Source organism: Colias philodice, chromosome 18, assembly GCF_061535455.1.
Source record: "Colias philodice isolate Cphi_HAF_F1 chromosome 18, ilColPhil1 Martin Lab GWU primary, whole genome shotgun sequence".
NCBI classification, from domain to species: Eukaryota; Metazoa; Arthropoda; class Insecta; order Lepidoptera; family Pieridae; genus Colias; species Colias philodice.
Genome location: NC_143103.1, coordinates 10,209,487 through 10,236,038, shown reverse-complemented (window position 1 = coordinate 10,236,038; position 26,552 = coordinate 10,209,487). Strand labels below are relative to the sequence as shown.

Below are 26,552 nucleotides of genomic sequence, written 5' to 3'. Positions count from 1 at the left end.
TAAAGAAAGAAAAGAAAATATTTCTGGAGGCTTATGAATAATATTTCTTACAAACCATGTATGCTGCAAATTTGAAATAATATTAAGAAAGAAAGAAGTTTTAAAGCATAAACGAGTATACATAATTTTCGAAGGAAACGAATTGACGTTTCACAACCAAAAAACAAAAATATTTTAATGCCTAAGGATGACCATTAGACTCGTATCTATTTGAAAATATTGAATAAAAAATATTCCTTTGACAAGAAACATCAAACTTGAAACTTCTAAATTTTAAATTTCAAATCAACAATGGCACCTGCGTCGATTTGTTTGTGTTGAATACGTGACAATTCATAACAATTTGGCTCACTCGTATTTGAATGATCACAATTAAATCAAGGAGAAATATTAAATTGTAGACGAAATGGGAGTTCCAGCCTTCTTTCGATGGCTGAGTCGAAAATATCCAAGTGTTATCGTCGAATGTATTGAACAGAGGGTAAGTATTGTAACCTCAAATTATTTTCTATGTTGTTTACATTTATTTCATGCCTTTCGATCGTAAATAAGATTGATATAAGTTTTAACTTCACAAGAATTTACTTAGTTACAACGAAGTTATTCCAAAATGTAATTTATCAATGTTTTAAACAAGAATCCAGTTCACGAAATTGTCGAGGTTTGCAGTTTGTATTATTGCATTTTATTAGAAATCGTACATTTATAAAGGTAAATAGTAAACATTTAGGTGTTAGTGTACTTATTATGTATCTTTATATATTTATTATGATTCTATCCTATGTGGAAGTTCGTAAAGGACAAAATTATGTCAGTAACGAAAATTTGCATATAAATTCACTTTTAAACTTAAAAAATAACTTGAATTAGAATAACTCATGTCATTATTGTATTGTTAATAATTATAATTCCTCATTCTTACAGCCAGTCGACGTAGATGGCCAATTGGTGTTTGTGGACTCGTCACTCCCAAACCCCAATGGGGTGGAGTTTGACAACCTATACCTGGACATGAACGGGATCATACATCCCTGCACCCATCCTGAAGACAAGCCACCGCCTAAAGATGAGGATGAGATGATGGTTGCCATCTTTGAATGCATTGACAGGCTGTTCCGTATTGTGCGGCCGAGGAAACTGCTGTATATGGCTATTGATGGTGTTGTAAGTAGTTAATTTTGTTCTTTATTTTTTTTATGTCTTATGCATGTGGACATACTTAAAAAAATGATCTTGTCTGTTGTTGTGATGATGTGTTGTGTCTATGTATCATGTCACATCTGTTAATTGTATTGTATTTATATCAATAAATATGCTTTTAAAAAAGGTGCCAATAAATTATGGAACTATCACATTTTCAAGAAATCTTTTCTACTGACTACTGTTCTATCTACCAATTCAATTATAAAATTTGTTCAAAATAAGATCATTATTTTTCACATGTTAACAACATGCATGTTAACAATATGTCTATTCTATTTAAGTAAACACATGTTAATAATACTTTTACACTATTTAAGGCACCCAGAGCTAAAATGAACCAGCAAAGATCGCGTCGTTTCCGCGCCTCCAAAGAGACGCAAGAGAAAATTGAAGAAATAGCTCGTATTCGCTCCGAACTGCAAGCTAAAGGGGCGTACTTGCCACCAGAAAGGCCAAAAGAGGCACACTTTGATTCTAACTGTATCACACCTGGAACACCTTTCATGGACAGACTGAGCAAATGTTTGCACTATTATATTCATGACAGGTAAACCTTTTTTTCAGTAAAATTTAATTTTCAGACATGTTAAACTAAGTAACACTGAATAGTAAGAATATTATTATTGATGGAAATCTTAAATATCTGTTTACCTTTTATCAGTTACAAGTAATGCACTATTTTGCTATTATACTAAAAATTACATATTTAAATTAATATTTTACACCGAACACAAGTAAAGCTTACACAAGCTAAATAATATTTTTACAATACCACTTCCTTGCAATTTTTGTAAATTTGTTATTATAAAATTTTCAGACTGAACAATGATCCTGGATGGAAAGGAATTAAAGTGATCCTATCTGATGCCAATGTTCCTGGGGAAGGAGAGCATAAGATTATGGACTACATACGCAGGCAGAGAGGTACATAAGCACACTATTTATTTGCTCGAACATAAATGCAAAAATACTTACGTATTGTAATGATGTATCCTTTTTTCGAAATCAAATTCAATGAATAACTCAAGTAAGACAGTGAAATTAAAATACCACACGGCAAACACACAAGATCTATAGATGACTAACTTATCTGAAAATTTTAATCAAGTTATCAAGGCTATTTAAGGTACATATTTCGCAATAAAAGGTAGCCTATGTTCTTTCTCGGGTCTAAAGATTGTCTGTGCCAAATTTCTTCAAAATCGGTCCAGTAGTTTGTGCGTGAAAACTATACATACATACATATCAAACCTTTCCTCTTAATAATATTATAGTATAGAAAGATAATAAAGAATGACCAATTAAAAATATGGTCAGTATCAACACATACTGATTTTGCCCCTTAGAACTGTTTTCACACTTTGCGACACTACAAGTTTTATTTAATTTTAACCAACGAAACATATTGTGGCTATACGTATTTTCACTCGTATGACATCCACAGCTCCACAGCTCAGCGGTGTGTCCCTTAGACACATAAAACTGAAAGAATAGAATAAATTCGATTGCTCTGGCGGGTCACGAGTGGCTGAATTGGTCAGGCATTCGCCCCGGAATGGCGCGAAAGGATGCGGGTTCGAGTCCCGCCTCGTGATCGATTTTTTTCTATTCTTTATAAATTTATATTTATATTTATAAATTTATATCCACAGCTCAACCAGACCACGATCCAAATACGCAGCATGTGCTCTGCGGAGCTGATGCTGATCTCATCATGTTGGGGCTGGCGACACATGAGCCTAACTTCACTATTATTAGAGAGGAGTTCAAACCGAACAAGCCACGGCCTTGTGACGTGTGTGGACAGCTTGGTGAGTTGGTAGGAATTGGAGAAAGTGAATTGGTGAATTGTTCGGTTACTTAAATACAAGATTTTTAATCAATCACAAGAACATACTTTATTAGGATTTTCTTGCAAAGTGACAACCCCAAAATATAAAGAGGGATAATCTAAGAATCAAAATATTTTTGTAGTGTATGCTAAATTATTTGTCCAAAGTGAACAAAAATGCTTCTTTCTTCTTTTTTTTTAATTTTATGAGAACAAAAATCTTTAGAAGAAAAGTACAATGAAAATATTACACTACTGCTTGAAGTGCCGTATCAAAATAGCTTATATTAAACAAAGATAGACATTTTTAAATTTTGAAAGTTTAGCACATTTATTGCAGACTAGCTTTCCGCCTGCGGCTTCGCCCGCGTTTTCAAAAAAAAACCCGCATAGTTCCCGTTCCCGTGGGATTTCCGGGATAAAACCTAGCCTATGTCACTCAGAAATGATGTAGCTTTCCAACAGTGAAAGAATTTTTCAAATCTGCCAAGTAGTTTCGGAGCCTATTCAATTCATACAAACAAACAAACAAACAAAAAATCAAACCTTTCCTCTTTATAATATTTGTATAGATGTATAGATGTATAGATGAATTTCGTACTAATGTTACTTGACAAATAAAAATTTCTTCGCAAAAAATCGCAGATCGCATCTAATACATTAATCCGTGAATTTCTGCTTTTTCATATATTGACTTTTCAATCTATAATTCTAATATATTCCAGGTCACGAAATGAAAGAATGTACGGGCAGCACCCCCGAGGCTGCGCTGGTGCGATCTGACCCAGCATTTGGTAACCAGGATAGCTTCATATTTGTGAGGCTCAGCGTGCTTAGGGAGTATTTGGAGAAGGTATGTTGTGTAGGGGGCTTGAGTTGTTGTGAATTGTAACTGTGTATTATTTGTGCACTAGCGGTCCGCCCCAGCTTCGCCCGTGGTACATATTTCGCAATAAAAGGTAGGCTATTCTCAGGGTCTAAAGATTGTCTGTGCCAAATTTCATCAAAATCGGTCCAGTAGTTTGTGTGTGAAAACCATACATACATACATACAAACCTTTCCTCTTTATGATATTAGTATAGATAGGTTTCATGTCAGAATTTTTTTAAGGTAGTAATACAAATAAATCTAAGTAAAGTAATTATTCTTATTGAGTAATACGTAAAATTACTGCAGCAGAAATAAGGTTATGCTTTATGAGTGTCTACATGTTTTTGCATTGCAAATTGCATGAATGCATATAATATCATGAATTATTTTTTTACCCGTGGCTTTTTCGCGCCCTTTTTTTTCACAATAAATGGTTTTTTCATTTTCTTTTACTTTTCAAAACCCCAGAATTTGTATTTTTTTGCAAATTTTAACCATTATGTCATCTGTTGTATATCTTCTTAATAATATATAATATATATAAATCTCGTGTCACAATGTTTGTCCTCAATGGACTCCTAAACCACTTAACCGATTATAATATAATTCGCACACCATGTGCAGTTCTATCCAACTTGAGAGATAGGATAGTTTAAACATGTAGGTACCACGGGCGAAGCCGGGGCGGACCTCTAGCTTATAATAAATTTGAATATTTTCCTCCCCAGGAGCTCCAAATGCCGAACCTGCCGTTCCCCTACGACTTTGAACGAGCACTTGACGACTGGGTGTTCATGTGTTTCTTCGTTGGCAACGACTTCCTGCCGCATCTACCGAGCTTGGAGATCAGGGAGGGGGCTGTGGACCGACTGGTCAATTTGTACAAGAAGTGCGTCTATAAGACTCGGGTTAGTTGTTGCGTCACAAATGTACACTATAGTCAACTTGTACAAGTGTCTATAAGACTCGGTTTAGTTGTTGCGTCACAAATAAATAAATATTTTGAAGTGAAAACTTCTTTAGCGGCGTTGAGCACTTTTTCTGTAATGGGTATAAAATCTTAAACTCGCGTCAGGACACGTGACCTGATCGAAAAAGCGTAAGACGGATACCATTCCAAAATATCAAACATGCTCAACGTTAATAATCAAGTTTTCACTTCTTCCGGCACTCCCGGAGTGCAATCTGTCTTTTTTTTTAATGCTAAAGAATTCTGTCTGGATGTGACTTCTAAAAAAGTGGTGGCTAGCTTGCTAGCTAGTCTTCTCAAATAGAAATTTTCATTCCTATAACGTTTGGATGATTGACATATATTGTGATATTTTACTAAAGACATATAAAATTGGATTTTTTATTTTGATTGAAAGCGAGTTACTATTTATTTGATAATGAAAATCAAGGCTTATTATTTTTTGTTACATACAGCATTAAGCAATTAAACCGCCAACACAAAAATCAAATTTGCCATTTGCAACATACATATCAAAACAAAACGTGTAAACTACCCTCACTTCAAAAAATTTCAATAATAAAATTATCTATCCCCAGGGCTGGATAACAGACTCGGGTGACGTGAACCTCGACCGGGTCCAGGTCATCATGGATGAACTGGGTCGGGTGGAAGACGAAATCTTCAGACGGAGACACCAGAACGAAGTCAGCTTTAAAGCGAGGGAGAAAGCGAAGAAACAGCAAAAGATCAACTTTCAACTGCTTGATAATACGCAGTTTGCGCCTACCGTGAGTGGATCTTTTTTCTTATGCAATTTTTTTTATTTTGCATTAGTTGTGTGAAAAATTAAGTGTTGTGTGTGTTTCAGTTGTTACTTAGATATCGTATTTTCTTAAATTTTATCTGTTGTTAAAAATATGTTTTTTTTTTGGGGTAGAAGTTATATTTTGACATCCTATTTTGTATTCATATTAGAAGAATGATTTCATATTTTTTATTAAAAAAGGTCAATGGATTATCATCATCATTCATAGAGTTTATTTTTTCATTATGTTTTGAATTGGTGGCAACACATAGCTTGAATAGTATAACCAATCCTATCTAATCACGTTAAAATATGATTAAATACCATATTAATCCCTACTTTATCATTACGTTTTCAATCCCTACTTTATCATATTTTTATTTGTTGTCATATAAACAGGCATTAGGAGCCGGCGGTCGGAACACAGTGCAGAACGCTCGGCAAGAGGCGGCAGAAATTCGTAGAGCCGGCATGCAAGCTGTAGCTGCTGTGAGTTATTTAGAATGTTTTTAATAATTGAAAATACAAAACCTCACTTCAGATTATTAATTTGATGAAGATGATTATAAAAATAAAAACAAATAATAAAAAAGAGTTTATTTTCTGATGTGAGAAAATAAAGTCTTTTTTTTGACGTGATAACGTCTTATAATTCGATGGAGTCGGCTGCACGCACGAAAAAACGTAACCTCGCTCTGAGTCGTTCCATGTAAGGCTTGAAGTGCAAGCGAGAGCGCGGAACGAGCGACAAAGAAGTACAATCGGACGTTGTCACGTTCAACTATCGTCAGTAAACCAACTTACAGACAACCAGTTTATTTTTATTATTTTTTTATTTTTATGACTCTTTTCCTTCCTGTGATTCCCTATGTCATGAGCTACAGAATGAAGCTATTCAGTCTCACCATTAAAGTGACGGTGCATTTGGGACATAATATGGTAAATTTTCACCCAAAAATCGTAAAGAAAACCTTGACTTCAAGTATCATAAATATTAGTTATCTGCAGTGAATTAAAATTATAAATTATCTGTGCTGACAAATGAACATGGAAATTTTGCTAACTTTTTCCGGTCTTCTCTTATTGTGCTCTGGTGAACTTTTTTCTAACTGAGATGAAAATACATACTTTAGTGTCAATTTTTAGAAATAAAATGCAAAATTTTTAACTCATATAACATGATAATTTCGTCAAATTTTATTATCGTGTTAATTTATTCCTTAGATTACTATCTAGTTTGTTAGTTTAAGTTGTTTTATTATTAGTTTAGTTTCTGTGTAAAGTTTTAGTGTAAGTCAATACCGCATTAGGTTAAGCCTGTAATGGTAATTTGATGTAATAATAAATAAATAAATAAAAAGACGTGTTGCACTCCGGGAGTGCCGGCAGAAGTGAAAACTTGATTATTAACGTTCAGCATGTTTGATATTTTGGAATGGTATCCGTCTGACGCATGGAATATAAGGGCTAAAAAAAAAGAGTCCGTTTTACGCTTTTTCGATCAGGCCACGTGTCCTGACGCGAGTTTAAGATTTTATACCCAACGCCGCTAAAGAAGTTTTCACTTCAATAAATAAATATTTTCAGCGGGAACAAGAGGAGAACAGATCCCGCAAGCGTTCAGCAGCCCAGGCCGGTTTGGACGAAGACGATGATGAGAAACACGATGAGGTCCGTCTATGGGAGGAGGGCTTCAAAGAACGGTACTACGAGAGCAAGTTCGAAGTGGACAGGGAGAACCTGGAGTTCAGGTTAGTATATAGCTTGGGAGTTTCAAACTCAATATAACTAAATGGATATACAGTCTTTTTTTTTTCTACACTCTGTGTCTACAGCCGTCATAATGGGTTTTGGGCGAAAAATAAAAGATGGATGAGAACTAAGGTGATTTATTCAGCGACTAGCGAGTACAGCTTACGAGATGCGAAAAGAACGATTGAATAAGTCCTACATCATATTATGTCAAGCTCGACAAACGTCAAACGTCACCTTTATTTCACAGATTATACAGTATTGTATTAAGTTTACACGCTCCAACACTGTACACTCATAAAAATGCAAAGCTCCGCTTATATGTATATGCAGATGACGGACTTGTCTCCATGACGGAGAAAAAGTAACGCTCCGCAAACAAAAATTCCGCTTCGAATTTACCGCGAACTCAACGCACACGATGTGAGCACGCTATGGAAGCGAATATTCAGAGTGTTCTCCAATTATTAACATGAAGTTTAAGAAAAAGAAAAGACATAAAAGAAAATACTGGGTCTTTTCTACTCGGTACTCTTAATCACGTGTTTGCGTTACTTTAGCGTTATTTTGCGTTATTTTAGCGGACAAAACGACCGCGGACCAAAATTCCTATCCTGCACAAGCTCTATGACTCACTGACTGTACAATTACTACACTCGCAATTTCATATTAAACGGTCGTCAAATAATGTCTGAGCGGCGTTTTATATTCATTGAAATTAACATTTATATCATCCTATATAGGTCATAAGAAAACTCTACCTAATAGCGCGTTGGCAGAGTTTTGTTTTGGACAATTTTTGAGCGTAATCATATTATTTATTTTCTTTTTTCTCAGATACCGCGTAGCGCTCCAATACGTGCGCGGTCTGTGCTGGGTGCTCCGCTACTACTACCAGGGCTGCGCCTCGTGGAAGTGGTACTTTCCCTACCACTATGCACCGTTCGCCTCGGACTTTGTCAATATATGCGGTCTGAGTACTAAGTTCGAGAAGGGGACTAAACCGGTGGGTGTTTTAAAATACGAAAAATATTAAAATATAGAATTTAAAAGCTTTAAAAATGACTTAATAAGGCTCCCAATTGGATATAATATATATTTATACTTACACTAGCTGTGACCTGCGGTTTCACCCGCAGTGCTCCGTTCCTGTTGGTCTTAGCGTGGCGTACTGGGGCCTTAAGAGACACGATATATTTTTTCTATTCTTTACAAAAATATATTTATAAAGCATTGGAATGGTAGAAACTAAATGTAGAATTAATATTTTTTATTGTTTAAGTGGTGTTAATAAGTGTCCATACTATTATGTATGTTTGTCCCCAGTTCCGACCTCTAGAGCAGCTGATGGGCGTGTTCCCGGCGGCCAGCTCGCAGCACGTGCCCAAGCCCTGGGCAACACTCATGAGTGATCCGGTAAATTAAATAATGTTTATTGAAGTGAAAACTTCTTTAGCGGCGTTGAGCACTTTTTCTGTAATGGGTATAAAATCTTAAACTCGCGTCAGGACACGTGACCTGATCGAAAAAGCATAAGACGTAATATCAAACATGTTCAACGTTAATAATCAAGTTTTCACTTCTGCCGGCACTCCCGGAGTGCAACCCGTTTTTTTTTATAAATCATTAGGTACGTTTATTGATAGTCTAGTAGAGCTTGCAGCTGGTTGATTTTCGGTAGATTTTTAATTATTTATTGTGATGGTGCTGCCATAATAAATAGTATGTCCCTAAATAAAATAAAAAGAGGTAATTTCTATTATTCTTTTGTTTCCGGTCTGTTTAAATTTTGTAAAACGCACAGCACAGCCATTCTCGCTAAGTTATATCCAGCCTTTACAATAACTAATTACAACAAATATAATCAAAATAATAAACAAATATTTCGGGACAATTTTCACACACGGCACGATCTGATCCCATACTAAGTTTTCGCTTGTGTTATGGAAACCAGATGGCTGATAAACATACATATATAATTTTAAATAAATACTTAAATATAGATAATTATAACACCCAGACAGACATCGATGTTCATCACACAAATATTTGCCCCGGGTGGGAATCGAACCCACAATCTCTGGCTTGGAAGGCATAATGACAACAAATTATCATTTTTGTTACAGTGTTCACCAATAATAGATTTCTACCCCATCGACTTCAAGATAGACCTAAACGGCAAGAAATTCGCTTGGCAGGGCGTAGCCCTACTTCCCTTTGTGGACGAAGCCCGACTGTTTAAAGCCCTGGAGCCCTATTATAAGGATCTGACGCAAGCTGAGAGTAAGTCTTACAGCCGTACAAATAAACGAGTTATAACATTTTATGCAAAGAATAAACTAAGAATAAGGAAAAATCATACAAATAAACACGAAATAAATGTAACCTAGTATAACTTCGTAATAAGTATTCATACTAATGCTATTCCGTCCTTATTACGGCTACCACCCTAGTATAAGTCTGACATAACCGAGTTATAACATATCTTTTAGTACATTGTGCTGTGTTTTACAAGTTTTAGAAGCAATTTTCAATCTAAATTTGAGATAATAGCAATGAGAGTAATACGAGAAGTAGAAAAAGTTGAGCAAATTAATAATTTCATTACGTACCTATTGAAATGGAAAATTTTGTATGAAATTAAATGTCAAAATATACGAAATTATGAAAAACCCTTTTGATATTTATAATGATTTATTTATTTACAACATGCGCCAAACCATACATACATAAAACTTATTTCTAAACTTATCACAATAATATACACTTTCGTTGAAAATATAATTAATCTTCTAAGCCTGGAGTTGTATGTTTTGAGTACCAGTTATTTGGCAACTCTCTATCTCAAGGTGGGTTTATCTTCTGTTCTCCAGATATTGGATAGCGTTATCTTTCATTTGCTTGCATATTTAATGATATATTTAAATTATTTCCAATAAATATTTAAAAAATAAATAAACAGAACATCGTATGATGAAACTTCACAACAAATTCGACGAAGTCAAACGAGCGTCAGCAAAATGACAGCACCAAGGCTTAACCGTAGACAATTTCAATGTTTTTCATAATTTTGTGAATGAATTGCGACGTTGCCGCTTCGCGCCTATTGCATAGCGTGAGCATAGTACCATCGACGTTATTCCAAATTTATTTGTAAGAAATTATGACATCCTTATTCTTTATTTATTCTTATCATATCTATGCATTGCATAAGGTTTGAATAAGCAAGTTTTTATTTGTACGGCTGTAACTGTTTATTTCGTAATAACTATCTAATTTAAGTGTGATTAAAAATAAGCTTTTTCTTGCAATATTAATATTACATCATATTACTAAACTTAACTATGAACTTTCATTAAATATTACATATGAAATAATACTTATCTCTAAAAGCTAGCTTACCGCCCGCGGCTTCGTCCGCTTTGTCTAAAACCTAATAAATTATATACTCAAACCATCCTCTTGAATCACTCTATCTATTAAAAAAAACCGTAGCAAAATCCGTTGCGTAGTTTTGAAGATTTAAGCATACAACGGGACATAGGGACAGAGAAAGCGACTTTGTTTTATACTATGTAGTGATAATGCTTCATCTCTAATACGTTTGGTACACAAATGTTAAATAAATTTTATGACTAGTTCAATCTGTAATAGGTGTTTCTAATTGTACGTCCACCACTGTACATAATCTATATAATATATTATGCATTATGCAGTAGTGTTTTCCCTAAATTTTAACCGACTTCAAAAAAAGGAGGAGGTTCTCAATTCGACCGTAAATATTTTTATGTGTGTTCGCGTATAACTTATGATAACGAATATGAAAAAACGTTTATGAACCGATTTTGATATTTTTTTGAAGTGAAAACTTCTTTAGCGGGTATAAAATCTTTAGTTGGGTATAAAATCTTAAACTCGCGTCAGGACACGTGGCCTGATCGAAAAAGCGTAAGACGGATTTTTTTTTAGCCCTTATATTCCATGCGTAAGAGTTAAGACGGATACCATTCCAAAATATCAAACATAGAACGTTCATAAACAAGTTTTCACTTCTGCCGGCACTCCCGGAGTGCAATCCGTCTTTTTTTATATGTAAACACTTCTTTTCCCCTCAGTACAACGCAACATCCGCGGGCACGACCGTCTCTACGTGTGCACGGGCAACACTAGCTACGACTTCCTGCTCGGCCTGTACCAGGCTGCGGGATCTGATCTGCAGAAGCTGGTGGATGAGGAGCAGGCCTACCCGTACAGGAGTGAGGGGGTGAGGGGGGAGGTTATGCTGAGCAAGGACCATGTTATTATTGGCGGGTGAGTGTAGACTGTACTCAAACATTTATTTATTCAATAAGGGCCGATTTTTTAATGCTTAGATAAAATTTATCCGTCCAATAAAGTATTACACGATAATATTAAAATGTCACGTAAACTGTCAAATACGGGCAATTAGAATATGTTTTTATAATGGTGGTTTTATACATTATTCGACGAATAAGTTTTAACCAAGGATTGAAAAATCAGCCCTTAGACTTCTAAAAGAACTTTTGAATCGTCATAACATTTTTAACATTTACCACCGATTCGGAAAGCAATATCTATGGAGGAGAACCGGCAAGAAACTCCATAGTTGCTCTTTTATAGACTACCTATACAGGGTATTTTTTTCAAAGGGTACCCAAATTTAAAGCCGGCTACTCACGTGCCTGCTGCAGGGGCAATATTGGAACAATCTCGGTTGCACGGCGGTCGGAGCTATCTAAATTGCTTGCCTATACACATCACAATTTAGGAGCCAATAATTGAGGGTGCAATTCCAATTTTTCGTATTAGAAGATGTTTGATCAAAGCTTTTGTTTTTGGTTTTGTTTGTACGACATATAATTTACATCAAATGTCGCATTCAAAAAGTTGTTTTATGCAGAAAATATCAGTTAATCCTGTTTTTGAATCTATAATTTTAATAGTTAATGTATATGACGTGGCCATATCGTAGATTTGCTCATTTTATGAAACGACTGATCATTTCGTGAAATGGTCGCATTTCATGATGTGGCCAACATAGTTTGATCAGATCGTTGAATTGTGAAATGATCGATCATTTCATGAAATGAGCAAATCTACGAGTGTATACGAGTGTATAGTTTTCGTTATGCCATAGTATATTCACATGTGTATAACTATAATATCCCCCACAGCCAACTCCCCTCCCCCGTGGTGGGTTTACCCCCCGTCCTGGACAACCGGGTGGTATGCGTGCGTTACCGCGACCCGGATTACCCGGAGGAGTTCGTGTTCCCGGCGCGGAGGCTCCGCGGGGCCACCGAGCCGCCCCAGGTGCTGCGCCCCGGGGACCTCGCGCACCAGGAGAATAGGAACTGGAGGCCGCAGATCGGTGAGTGGGGGGGGTCAAATTCTAATCATTTGTTAGATTTGTGGTTATCACAGGTACAGAGGGGCTAGTGTGAGTTTGATCGAGTACGAAACGTTACAATCGCGTCTGCGTCACAGCGAAATTTGTATGGGGAATCAAAGCTTCCCCATACGTCCACTAGGGGCGCTGTTCGATTTCCCATACTAATTCGGCTGTGACGCAGACGCGATAGTAACGTTTCGTACTCGATCAAACTCACACTAGGGGTACTGAAGATCACATCATTTAAAATATAGTCCACAAAATTCGCCAAACAATTTTCATACAAATTTTTCACAATTACAATATTATATAATATACGTATACATTAAATAAGATTAAATTTAACACGTTTTTATAAATAATAAATACATTTAATGGTTAACTTTTATATTAATTTAAAAAATCATTTACAGAGTAGAAATTTTTCAGTTATCCATATTTACAATTTTCTATACAGTAACATTAATTTTTTTGCCAATTCACGTAATTCTTTAGGAATATGATTAAATACCTTGCACAACACACAAATAAACTCGATTTTCAGTGTAAATGAAATAAATTGAACCCATTGATTTTGAAAAACATCACGTTACGTAATTTTTAAACAAAAAGAAAATATCGATTACGCGAGGCGAGATTTTTTCTCTTTTTATTTTCTATTATTTGAAAAAAAAAATTTAAAGCATTTGAATGCTATAAGAAATAAATGTTAAGGATCACATACTTTATTATTATGTACACCAAATCTTTTTTATCAAATTCTTCGAGAAAAAACAGTTGAAGAATATCTTCTGTACATTTAATTTCTCGATTGATACCAAATATATTATCCAGGTATGGTCCGCTCCCACACGGTGGCAAGTCTTGAAGCGGCCGGGCATCGAATGCTGGGCCACCACCTGCCGCCGCAGGGCACCTACTCCTCTGTACCACCACCACAGCACAGTAAGTTATTTACACTAACATTAACACTAACACTAACGTTAACGGTAACACTAACGTTAACATTAACGTTAACATTAACGCTATTAACACGAAAATTAATACTTACACACTAACACTAATCTGTACGCCAATTTGTTACCACATATCAAAACAAAAATGACTTCTTTTAAATCTATACTAATATTATAAAGAGGAAAGGTTTGTAATTATATATGTATGTATGGTTTTCACGCATAAACATTTCAAAAATTCTTTCACCATTAGAAAGCTGCATCTTCACTAAGCAACATAGGCTATATTGCATTTTCAAAAAAAAAATTAGAGATCCTTACCAAAAAATGCAATAATGTAACCCAAGGTGTAAAAAATTCCTTAATAAAAATTCTGTCATCGCGTGCGCTGCGGAATCTATTCTTTGAAGTACGAGGATGGTTCTTATGAAAAAAAAAAACGTAAACATGTAGGTACCACGGGCGAAGCCGGGGCGGACCGCGAGTGTATTATATTAATATAAATGTTTCGGTTAATCGGCGTTCTACTGAACATCTATGTACATAAGTATACGTGTAAAGCCACGCTTATCAGCTAGTATTCAATAAATTAAAAAATCAATATGCCACAATCTTATTTATTTATTATTTATTTAATGATTTCGTCAAACGTCAGTTATGAGGAAGTACAGACAGGGGTCGGTAATTGGGCCACGCGGCGCGGCGTGCGGACGGAATAATGTGTTTTTAATTTGGCCCCGTTTTAAATTTGTTTGTGTGTATTTGATTTTTATTTGTTTAAATAACAATCATTTTTAATAAGATTAACGCAACTTCGTCTGCGCATAAAACGTGTTGCAATATTTTTTTTTTACTACCTACTCCATTGTTCGTAACTAGATATAATAAAAAATCGAATCAGGAGTTTCTGAGATTAAGGTGTACAAGCAAACTCTACCATTATTTTAAAGCTAAATAAAATATCTGTTGAGAAACTAATTTTAAATGTATTTGAAAGAATATTTATTTAATGTTAATTGACTGACGGTGCAGTATGATCACAGAAGTGTCAAAGATGTCGAAACAAGGATCCTGGATATTTTTGGATATTACATATTTAGTTTTACTAGTTTCTACACGTGTCTTTGTCGCGTGGTGAATCCCGATTTAAAAAAAAAGAAAGTGGGGAAAACAACTTTTTGAAACAATGCTGTTTTTTTTCTGCGACGTCTACGTCGATTTTCCTCGTCTCTGCAATTAATTGGTAACCGCAAGGACATTGTTTCTTCAAATTCGAAGGACAATGATCTCTCTCAATTAACGATCTTTTACCCTTATCAATTCCGTTATAAATCCACCACATCCTCATGATGATATCAAAATGGATACAATCACAGATTCAGGTCACGGTACCAATACAAGAACAACGCTAACAAGACAATCACAATTGACATGCACACACGGATTGGCGTAGCGTTTAAAACAAAGCCTAATTAAAATGACTACCGTGCACCGGGAACAAAGATCCCGATCACAATGCAATGCTTTAATTGGCGTGCTCTTAACTCCTGAGGGTAGCTTCTGTTATAACAATTAGCGTAACAAAGGAATCGTCTTTAAAGATATATGTTGGTAGGATGGTACTTGCGTTGTTAGTTCTGTGATAGGAGCGTTTGGTCTTGTTTTAAGGGGTATTAGATAGGAGGAACAGAGAGAATAGTTGGTAAATTTGGACTAAAATATTTGTAGAGAGAGTAAAAGAGAGTGTAGGTTGTTGTAGAAGCATTTGGTCTTGTTTTAATGGGTATTAAGGTAGGAGTAACAAAAAAAAAACATATTTATCTATCAGAAGACGTTGTTCCAGGAGCATTTGGTTTTGTTTTAGGGGTATTAGGGAGGAGTAAGAGCAGAGCATAGATGGTAAAATCAAACTCGAAACATTTATACAATTCGTCTTCTTTAAAATGCTTTTGAATGGTTAACATCCGTAATTAATAAATATAATATAGTGTGTAGGATTGCATTATTGATAGATTCAAATGTATTTAGTTTGGTCAGGTATAGAAGGTGGTTCTATTTCTTTATCGCTTACTAGCATGCAAATTAAGTAAAGATAGGGTAAAATACATCATCTCTGTTACATTGTAACTCGGAATCGACGTGATTGGCTCTCAGAGCGTTGAATTGGAGACAATAGAAAAAAATAATATTTCAAATTGAATGTAACAAAATTGAAAACGTGCGTTTTTTTTTCAATTTCTTCATGCTCTGCAATTTATACATGTTAGTGTATCTAATGTACTCACTTTAGGGCAAAAAGGTAGTAGGTATATTTATGGCATTTGGTCATTATGATATTTTGCAAATTTATAAACATTCTATTAATAAATGTATGTTCCCGTTTTTTGACTTGCAATTTTACAGAAAGGTTTCGTAAAATCGTTTTATCCACTTTGTTTACAAAAGCCTTATTGAAGGCTTTGTCGCACAGATCACTATAATCCTTACATTAGCCATTTCAAAATCCCGTAAACGGCACATTTAAGTCGATCGTCACTTAGATCAATGACAATCACAACAAAGACGAATGTCCGAAGCGAAACCCATTATTAGAATAAACAAAATTACACGATGAAAGAGTATCAGGCAAATTCAAATTGGCCTGTCATTGCATTGACGTGAAATAGCGCGCGAACGTAAACAGGAAGCGCGCCATGCCGCCATTGTTGGACGCAGTGTCGCCAACTACGAAAATAATAATTATCGAGGGTTGCCAGCACAATGGAACTTTTTTTTTAAATAACGGGTCGATCGGCTCAAGTGCTTCCTATTATCCGGTTGAAGGGGATTACGCTACAGTTTCGGGGATTTTTTATCGATCCCCCATTGCTACCCTTTATCCAGGTGGCTTTCGGAGGTGTGCTAATGCGTATTTTATTTACTTTTTTAATCGGATAATCGTAGGATGGATGTTTCGATTGCCGGAAGATGGTTTTTTAAGATGTGAATGGGTCGGAAAATCCTTAAGTCGTAAAATGGTTTAAGTAATAGTGATAAGTTCTCTTTGAAGACAAGCACATTTTTATTTACAAAATTAAGTAATTTTGTTATATTTTGCACTTTTAAAACTCTATACTTATAATACGATGTTAATTATTGAGTAAGTTACTTCGAAGGAGATTTTATGGATACCTATTATGCTTCTTAAAAATCGAGTTTAAATAATTTAGAATCGGTTCATAATTCTTATAATACACAATATGTTAATACATTTTATTTTCATTCGTATACGCGATGAAAGCTGAAATTTTGTGCGTCGATAGATTATAGACCTATAGTTTTATCCAGGTAGCCTCTACACAACAACATAAGCTACATGACCTCATCCAGGATCGAACCCAAAACGTCGCTTGAACCAAACAACTTTACGAGACATTAATAAATGTACCAGCATGGACAAACAACCTCTCGACTTGACTTCCAATTAATCTCTTTTTAGGAATCAACCAGAATTAAAACCTAAACCCTTATATCTTTAGCGATAAGGTTCAAAATCGTTTGTCTATCCTCTGTAGGGGGCGGCACGTGTCCTAATTAAATATCCCCAAACTGCTGAGGCTTAATTGATTTCGCTTATTTGATTTTGAGATTGACATATCTAAATAATTCGAAACGATTAACCCGCTATTGCATTTTAAATGCAAGAAGTTGACAGCAATTTGATTATGAAAACAAATAAAGGCTTTTTAAGACTTTTTTTGGTGGTTTGGACTTTTTAAAACAAATGCCCATACGGCATTTGTTTTTCGGTCGGCGCGCTCCGTAAGCTCCTCACCATCTGTGAAAATTATGCTGAAAGGCATAACCTTGTCTATAACGTAGATAAATCGGTTGCTATGCTTTTTGGCGCAACCTCTAGGGATATCCATCTGCCTGTTTACCTGTATAACCAGCCGCTCAAATTTGTTAATTCTTTCCGCTACCTGGGACATATAGTTTCGTATGATCTGACAGATGACCTCGATATAGACAGAGAGAGGCGTTCTCTGGCTGCGCGCGCGAACATGATCGGAAGAAAGTTTAATAAGTGCGAAAGAAATGCAAAAATATTACTGTTCAAAGCTTATTGCACCGCTCTATATACTCTACGATTATAAATGCTTTAACGAATTTTGGTAGCAGCATCTTGGCATTTTATGCCCGGCTTCTGCGTTAATATTTATAATTTCTAAATTGATACTTTTTTGTGTTATTTCAATAACTGTGTAATGTAATGTAACTCTTGTATTTTTTATTTTTGCCTAACGGATCTTAGTCGTCCATTAATGTACATAATAATTCAATAAAGGATATATTTTTTTTTATTTATTTATTTTTTTATTTGTTTTTAGTTTGATCAAAATCAAATGCCCTGTAATTCGTAATACATTTTTGAAGTGAAAGTACTTTTGACGCGTTGAGCGCAAAATTTCAAGGTCGCGTCATGACAATACCGTCACGTCATGGAGTAAGGTGACGATTTTAGTATCTTTGAATCTTGCTAAAGAAGTTTCACTTCTGATACGTGAACTCGGCACAAACGCTCTTTTTTACGAAATGTCGTGACGCGTTACGTGCTGGCCACGGACAATTCGCTATAGCGAAAATTCGCGCGGCGCGACCGGCGGCGCGTCTTGCGAATGAATCAAATGTATGGAAATGTACTGGGCATGCCACGCGCAGCGGCGACCAGCGAGACGACCGGCGAATTTCCCCGAGCGAATCGCGCGGCACGACTAGCGATCGAAACAAATGTATGAGTTATTACGGCGCAGGCCACGGAGTCGAGCGGCAGACGCGGCGACTAGTGCCGGAGCGAACTTAATTTAAAATAGTTTGTTTTTTTTTCCGCGAAAATGGAGACGGAAGCTTTTATTGCAGAAATTCTAGCTAGACCAGCTATTTGGAAGTCTAGCCACCCGCAACATAATTTTTCATCATGCCTATATTTTTCATATTTTTGGTGGAATTCTCCGTCTGTAACACGATTTCTATTTAATTCGTGTACTCCACTATATCTTCCAAACATTAAATCTTGAGCAAAAAAGCTGCTACTCTCCAAACAACGTCGAGCTAACTTTGATAAAGCCATCTCGTCTCCTCGTCTACACTGGTCGCGGCGGCGAATGCAACTGCCCGTGGCGTGCTTACCGCGCCGCGCGAATTGCCGCGCCGCCCGTCGCGCCGTCGGTCGCGCCGCCGGTGTCCGTGGCCAAGGTGTGAGTCTTTCAAAATTGTTGATTATGATCGGCAAGGTTTTTACAAAACTGATACTTTTAGCAAATGAGTTAACTCGTCGATATTTGAATTTTTTTTTTAAATTAGTTAATCTAACCATGATATCAAACGGTATTAGCATTCTTTCTTCACAAGGTGTCTATAAATAAATCTTGTTCGAGATGTTTCTCTCGCTTAATCTAGATCTTCTATCTAAGTAGCCTGCTCTAGACACTAGGCTGTCGAACGCAAAAAAATTCACTTTAAAGTTATCAATATTCTTATAGTCATATATTTTTTACTACAAATATATGGCAAGTTCAGATTTTTATTTATTTATTTATATTTAAACTAGCTTTCCGCGCGCGGCTTCGCTCGCTTTGTACAAAACTTCAACAAATCATATACTAAAGCCTTCCTCAAGAACCAATCTATCTATGAAAAAAATTGGTTGTCTGTAAAGTCGGTTTACTGACGATAGTTGAACGTGACGACGTCCGATTGTGCTTCTTTGTCGCTCGTTCTGTGCTCTCGCTTGCACTTCAAGCCTTACATGGAACGCCTCAGAGCGAGGTAACGCCGCATGAGTCATGTTTTTTCGTGCGTGCAGCCGGCACCATTGAATTATAAGACGTTTTCACGTCAAAAAAACTGCATCAAAATCCGTTGCGGAGATTAAGAGATTTAAGCATACATAGGGACGAGGGGGGAGAGAGAAAGCGACTTGGTTTTATACTAAGTAGTGATGAATAACATCACTTATATTTTATATGATTCGAAAGCAAGTATCCTTATTAAAATTTACTGATAACACTTCAAAAAATCACACATCGCCACATCCTAAAAACATCGTAACAAAAAGAAATCAGTAGGCAGGTAGTGTTACATTTTCCTCATTCCTCATTCCACAATGTACAGTCTACACGAACAATAGGAAAGTGAATTATTTTGGTGGGATTCTCTTAACAAGCGCCGCGCTCAGACGTCGCCTGGGGTGGCGTACAATGTAACACCGAAATTTGTGTCTTCTTCTGTGTAGCTTTGGTTACTGTTTACAAGCTATAAGGTACACAGGTTTATACTTTTCCTGGGTGTATAATGGTCTATTTTGTGTAGGATTTCGGAAGGATTGGTATATTAGGGACACTTACCTATGTGAAAATAGGATTTTTTATACAATTATGACAAGTAATTTATAGTGACGTTGAAACACAACACTTGATACAGTAAAACTTCTTTGGAATATACAATATTTATGTTTGAACTCAATAGTAAAAGCTTGTTCATCCCGTATTATTTTCCCAGTAACAAGCTTTTGACGCAATACGGTTTCCAACTCTCATAATTATCCATTGCGTCCTAATTTTCATCAAAGTATCGAGATACACCACAAAGCGTACCATCTTCACGATAAAAATTGACAACAATCAAGGTATTTTCAAGTGACACAAAGCGAAGGCACGTTGTGTTCGCGTAACGTCGGAACCCGCAGGCGTTCGGTACGCCGGGGTTTGGCCTCTTGAGCACGCGCCTCTCTAATTATAGCTGGCTAGGCTCCCCACCTTCGCGTGGAGTGCTGGAGTGGTTCGCCGTGTCTCGTTTATGGATTTTTTTCGCAAGATGCCTGTCACGTGTGACGAGGTTTCGAGATTTTTGCGGAGGATAGAGTCGTTTGATGTACGGTCTTACTGATCTGAGGCTGGATCGATGCTCATTGTTCTGGAATATTTCTTTCCGGAGGATGTGTATTGTAAAAAAACGTTAAGAAAAAGCCACACAAACAGTCTTAAATCTATAAGATACTTTGTGTAAGATGTTGAATTAACATAATATATGAAAGAAGAGAACTTAAAATCACTAAACATTTTTGAAACAATCGAAGGTACCATTTAAGTTTTTATTAAATATCACACAATACATACCCAAAGCACAAAAATTAGATATACACTAGGTATAAGCGCATCTTAAAACCACGGTACAAGTACTAGACTGGGGTAGAAGCCTTTAAAAATAATGAAAAGATAAAAAAAATCGCAGTCGGATGGAACCCATTAGAAAAGGAGGGGAATATGATGAAAATAAAAGGAAAAATAAATTACGGTCAATCCGAGTTCGGGAAGTGGGAGGGGGGAGCTTTTAAGAGAAAAAAATGGTTTCTCTCGATTTCCGACAAAACTACAAGTCCTACAGAAAAAAGTTCAATGGCAAAGTTGTAGGTAATTAAAAGTTCTACAACTTTTGTATTCACAATTTTTTCACATAACCTCAAAATTTAGGTGAAAAATTCAAAAAACCAAGTTTTTGGTCTTTTATTTTTATCTACTTCAAAATTTATTGTTTTTCTACGAAATTTGGTGGAAACTTACTTTATTATGTCCCTAATACACTGTAATTTATTTGATTGAAAATATTTATTTTTTCGCCTTATTTTGAATTAATACCAAAAAAACAACCTAATTTTCAATTGAAAAGTCACCCGTCAAAATATCAGCTTTTTTCAAAAACTGGGGGTGCCTTTTATTCATTAAAATCTCTACTTTCATATGGTGTAAAAAAAAATAAACACCACTATAGTAAATGTTCTCAGGAAATGCATACAAACAGTGTGATAATGAGCTTTTACTAAATCAGGCACACTTCTCGAACTCTATATCTTCTCTTGTATCGGCTTTTCGGTAATATTTCAAAAGAAAAATAATTATCTGTTCTAAGTTTAATATTTTACAGCACATTCAAAAGCAAAATGATGTCGATAAAAACATTTCAGGTAGTTCGAGAAGTGTGCCTGATTTAGTAAAAGCTAATTTTCACACTGTTTGTATGCATTTCCTGAGAACATTTACTATGGTGGTGTTTATTTTTTTTACACCATATGAAAGTAGAGATTTCAATGAATAAAAGGCACCCCAAGTTTTTGAAAAAAGCTGATATTTTGACGGGTGACTTTTCGATTGAAAATTAGGTTGTTTTTTTGGTATTAATTCAAAATAAGGCGAAAAAATAAATATTTTCAATCAAATAAATTACAGTGTATTTGGGACATAATAAAGTAAGTTTCCACCAAATTTCGTAGAAAAACAATAAATTTTGAAGTAGATAAAAATAAAAAACCAAAAACTTGGTTTTTTGAATTTTTCACCTAAATTTTGAGGTTATGTGAAAAAATTGTTAATACAAAAGTTGTAGATCCTTTTATTACCTACAACTTTGCCATTGAACTTTTTTCCGTAGGACTTGTAGTTTTGTCGGAAATCGAGAGAGACCATTTTTTTCTCTTAAAAGCTCCCCCCTCCCACTTCCCGAACTCGGATTGACCGTAATTTATTTTTCCCTACATTTTTATCATATTCCCCTCCTTTTCTAATGGGTTACATCCGACTGCGATTTTTTTTTGTTTCAAAAATTATCTACTCTAGTCTATACGAAACTCGCGAAACGCAAAGTGCAAATTTTTGGAGCGGTTCCCTCTCAACACAGCAATGGTGGAGTCGACTCATAATAGCCGGCTAATAGAGCCCGACGCGACACATTCATAGTTTGAAAGCGTCGCAAATAAGAGCAATGACGTTCGTGCCAAAATTATACAGGCCTGGAGTGTGGAGCATTCAGTGGTTTTGAGATTTTTTGGACGTTTACGCGACCCTGGAGTAATTAAGAGCTGGTAGATGGTGGAAAGTTTTGGGTATCTAGTTGGTTAGATGGGTTGTGGCTGAACTAGACTTTGATGGACAATAGATGTGCTGCTTTTTAGGATATGTGCTGCAGGAATATGGAATAAGAGTTATTAAAAAGTAGTGTGCATTATTTATGTTTTTAAAGTTGGTCGAATGTATGGTAAATTGAAATAAACCATTGTCTTTCCTGACTTTTTTTTGTGCGTAAATACGTTTTATTAACATTCTGTACTTCTATTTTCTTCGTCAATGAATAGACTAAATCTTAAAGCATAAACGATTAAATACATCTTCCATATTCTCTTATTACGGCTACACTTCGTCGTTCTAACGTATTTTCAATATAAACAACCTTTAAGATTATAAAAAATTGGACATAGCTACATTATAGATAGGTACATGAAAATAAAAAATACCGTATTCCGTCACCTCCCCAGCGGGCGCCTCAACAATGACACCTAATGGCGGCACCTCGTTACGCACTCGCGAAGGATAATTATCGCGGCATGAATACTCGACGATTCACAAGGAAAATGCCGATTCCTTTGCGATTGATTTAGTGTGGATGTAGCGATTATGACTTCTGTAGAGTGCTGTGGTAAGAGGTGAATGGATTATAGTTCGGGGACGTGAAAAATTAGTTTTTTTTAGTACCTACTGAGTGGTAAAAATAGTGGTCATTTTTGAGATGGTAAAATTGGTCTAAAACATATTGTTTTGTCAAATTACACATAGTTTAGTCAGTATGGAGTTTATGATAGATGATAAGGTTTCCTTGTGCTTTATAGTGGCCTTATAGTAAATTACATATTTAAGGGACTATTACTCAGTAGCAATTTGATTATGATGAACGATGAATACTCCACGATTAAAATCCCTTCGCTCCGTCCTACATGTTTACGTTTTAAGTATCGATTGCTCCACGCTCAAAACAAAAAGCAGATCCGAGCTGAGGTGTAGACGGAGGCGCAGTTAAGTGCCCCGGTAATACCTCTAAATGCGATCGCAAATAGGGCTCCATTGTTTGCCGAGTGGCGCAGGCATTAGGCATCGATAGTTGATTGTTCGCGCGATCCTTTTAGAGCCGAAAGTCGCCAATACACCTAAGCTGGGAAATGGTGTAGGGTTGCTGGATGATGCATGAAAATTTGTAGTCTGTTTAAAGTATAGTTTAAGATGCCTAGACTTATGTCGGCCTACAGATTTTTGTCGATCTGTATATTTTGTCTGGGGAAAAAGAGCAGTGATATTTCCGACCTTTTCACACGATGTTTTTGAGAAAAGCGTAGTTTATGACCCCATTTTTGAAAATTTATGACATTTAATCCCTACTTTAAAAATCCATTGATCAGAATTTCTTATAAATTAGTTTTTGATCAACAAAGACACATGATTATCGAGTTATACGTATGAAACAGATAATTGACCACGCTAGAAAAGTACTATAGGAAATCTGTAATCACCAGCACTTGCCGTTTATTCAGCTACATCACATTTCCACAATCCAGTATCCATACTCCATAGAACTAGATGCCTCTACAGATGCACACGGCGCGTACAGAAACGCATAACAGCCGGATAATTCAGCGCCATAGATCCGCGTACGACATTAGAGCACAAAGCAACCGATTAAACACTCCGCGTGGCTTTCGCACGGCCCGGGCTTTAAGCCCCGCATTGGGTTTTGTGAGAGAGCTGAATACTGGATCTTTTGGCTAAATAGAACGCGAATGAGCTTAGTTTTGTTGTGTAAACGAAGCGGTTGCATTTTTTAAGATGGTAGTAAATAGGTAAGTTGTATGCGTGGAGGTTTCCTTGGAGCTATTAGTGAGTGGTCGAGGAGAATTGCATTTAAATTATTGATAGATATTTGGTGTCATGAAAGAAGAAGTACACTCCTACATCAATTTTATAGAGTTAGGTTTTTTTTTTAATTTTATAATGCTTCTAATCAGATTTCTATTAGGTAAAAGGTGCCCAGGTTTATCAATAAAATACAAATACATGTTTTAACACATTCCCTTAACGAAGAAGCCTCATTCTTAATAATATAGCTATAGACATAGCTAGAATTACGTCTCTACAACTTGTACATTGTATGAAACATCACTTACATACCAGACCCTCCATAAATTTACCAATTACAACACACTAAACTATGTTTCCTTCCACAGATCGATCACACTCCTTCGGGCCTCAACGCAGCGGCTACGTTCCACACCAGAACTATGACCAGAACCAAGGTTACAACCGCTCTGGTTACCAATCCAACCAGGACAGGTTCGGGAACCAACGCCATAACCAGAACAGGTATGGGAACCAGGGTTACAGCAGCCAGGGTTCTAGACACGGCCAGAATAACCAGGGTTACTCGTCGAACAAGAGCCACAACCAGAATCAAGGTTACGGCAGTCAGAATCAGAGGTACGGCCAGAATCAGAATCAGGGCGGCTGGAGACCTCAGGGACAGAATCGGGGGAATTCTTCGTGGCGTTGATTTAATTTTTACGGTGTAAATAGGTAAATACGATTTGGGATGAACGAGCAAACGGGGTGTTTCTGTAAGGTTTATAAAGCAAAAGATAATATTGAAATGAAGTTAGAAGTAATAAAAATAATTGATTATCGGTTCGTAACCAATAGTTGTTTGATTTATATTGTCAGACAGTTTTGGTTGTTAGATTGTAACTTTTATCTATAATTACTTTTTCTTTTCTTCTCTACTTGGCAAGAGATGTATACAGAACACAGAATATAATAAGAATAATAAGGAGGTTTCATTAGATAATCTTTCGAAAAAGAAAAAAAATGGAAATAGTAAATAATAGAAATAATTTTGGTATTTTTATAGAGGCTTTTAAAAGTGACATCATAATATCGACAAAAAATATCCCGTCTGCTCGTTTGTTTGCTTTATTAAATAAATGTACAAATTCACATTTCCACACAAGCGTGTTTTATTACGTATCATTTTTTGTTTACAAAATATCTTTTACGTGTAATATCATAACAATGAAAACTGTATTTAAGTAAGTATAAGAGATTTCTAAGACTTGGCAAGAATGCTACAAAAATAACATGTCTTCATTACTGTATTTTTAACCGACTTCAAAAAAAAGGAGGAGGTTCTCAATTCGGTCGGTATATTTTTTTTTTCATAAATGTAAAAAATTCGGAAAAACCATATCCCATGGTAATGGAACTTATTTGAGTTCGTTATATAATACTTCTAGAAAATTCTAATTGAAATAAAAAAAATGTTACTGACTCTAGACATTGCACATTGTACATTTATTTTTTATGTATTAATATATCTGCTGAAAGACAATTACCTGGTCGTGGTAAACTTTTTTTGATAATTTTTGCCTAGCAGAGAATTTATGTTTTTTTACTGATTTGGTTTGTGTATTGGCCGTGAAGGAAAGTTCAATTAGAAATGTAATTTTCTATGTCTAATAAAAAATGAAATCATATATTAAATAATAATATGATGAAGATTGAAGTTCAATAATAATTTATAGTTTCTTTATTGTGAATTACCTATAGCCGAATAGTTCTGGGTTCGATTCCAGAAGAGATGTAAATATTGGCCTGTATGATGTTGATTTACTTTTATACAGATAAATATATAAAAAACACGTAATAAATTATACAGATAATAAGTGTCCCATTATTAGGACACAGAACATCACATGAAAAATATTTTTTATCTAATTTTCTTTGACTCGGCCTTACAGTAGAAAATATTTGCAATGTTTAAATTTAGTTTTAAGTGATATGTTTAAGTGATTAGATAATTGAAATGACATAACACTTGATTTTAAAACTATTTAGTTCACAAATAAATGATTTATATATAA

The 26,552-nt window shown here is 35.6% G+C and overlaps 1 protein-coding gene and 1 non-coding gene across 2 annotated transcripts; both read left to right on the top strand.

The window, feature by feature from the left end:
• Nucleotides 1–267: 267 nt before the first annotated feature.
• On the top strand, nt 268–26,552 carry Rat1 (5'-3' exoribonuclease 2 Rat1). The gene is made up of 17 exons (XM_089706363.1): nt 268–481; nt 925–1,164; nt 1,521–1,750; nt 2,021–2,127; nt 2,856–3,014; nt 3,760–3,887; nt 4,634–4,813; nt 5,454–5,645; nt 6,062–6,151; nt 7,250–7,413; nt 8,252–8,420; nt 8,741–8,830; nt 9,541–9,697; nt 11,530–11,725; nt 12,610–12,806; nt 13,662–13,772; nt 24,867–26,552. The coding sequence occupies exons 1-17, from the start codon at nt 407–409 to the stop codon at nt 25,187–25,189; spliced, it is 2,808 nt and encodes a 935-aa protein (XP_089562489.1). The 5' UTR covers nt 268–406; the 3' UTR covers nt 25,190–26,552.
• On the top strand, nt 2,722–2,798 carry TRNAP-CGG (transfer RNA proline (anticodon CGG)). The gene is given in 2 exon segments: nt 2,722–2,758; nt 2,763–2,798. It is a non-coding gene; the product is annotated as a tRNA-Pro (tRNA).

Excerpts from the sequence above, each read along its gene's own strand:
- Rat1 (XM_089706363.1), top strand. The coding sequence starts at position 407 with ATGGGAGTTCCAGCCTTCTTTCGATGGCTGAGTCGAAAATATCCAAGT. Across the intron at positions 1,165-1,520 it reads ATATGGCTATTGATGGTGTT|GCACCCAGAGCTAAAATGAA; the intron begins GTAAGTAGTTAA and ends ACACTATTTAAG. Across the intron at positions 8,421-8,740 it reads TCGAGAAGGGGACTAAACCG|TTCCGACCTCTAGAGCAGCT; the intron begins GTGGGTGTTTTA and ends GTTTGTCCCCAG.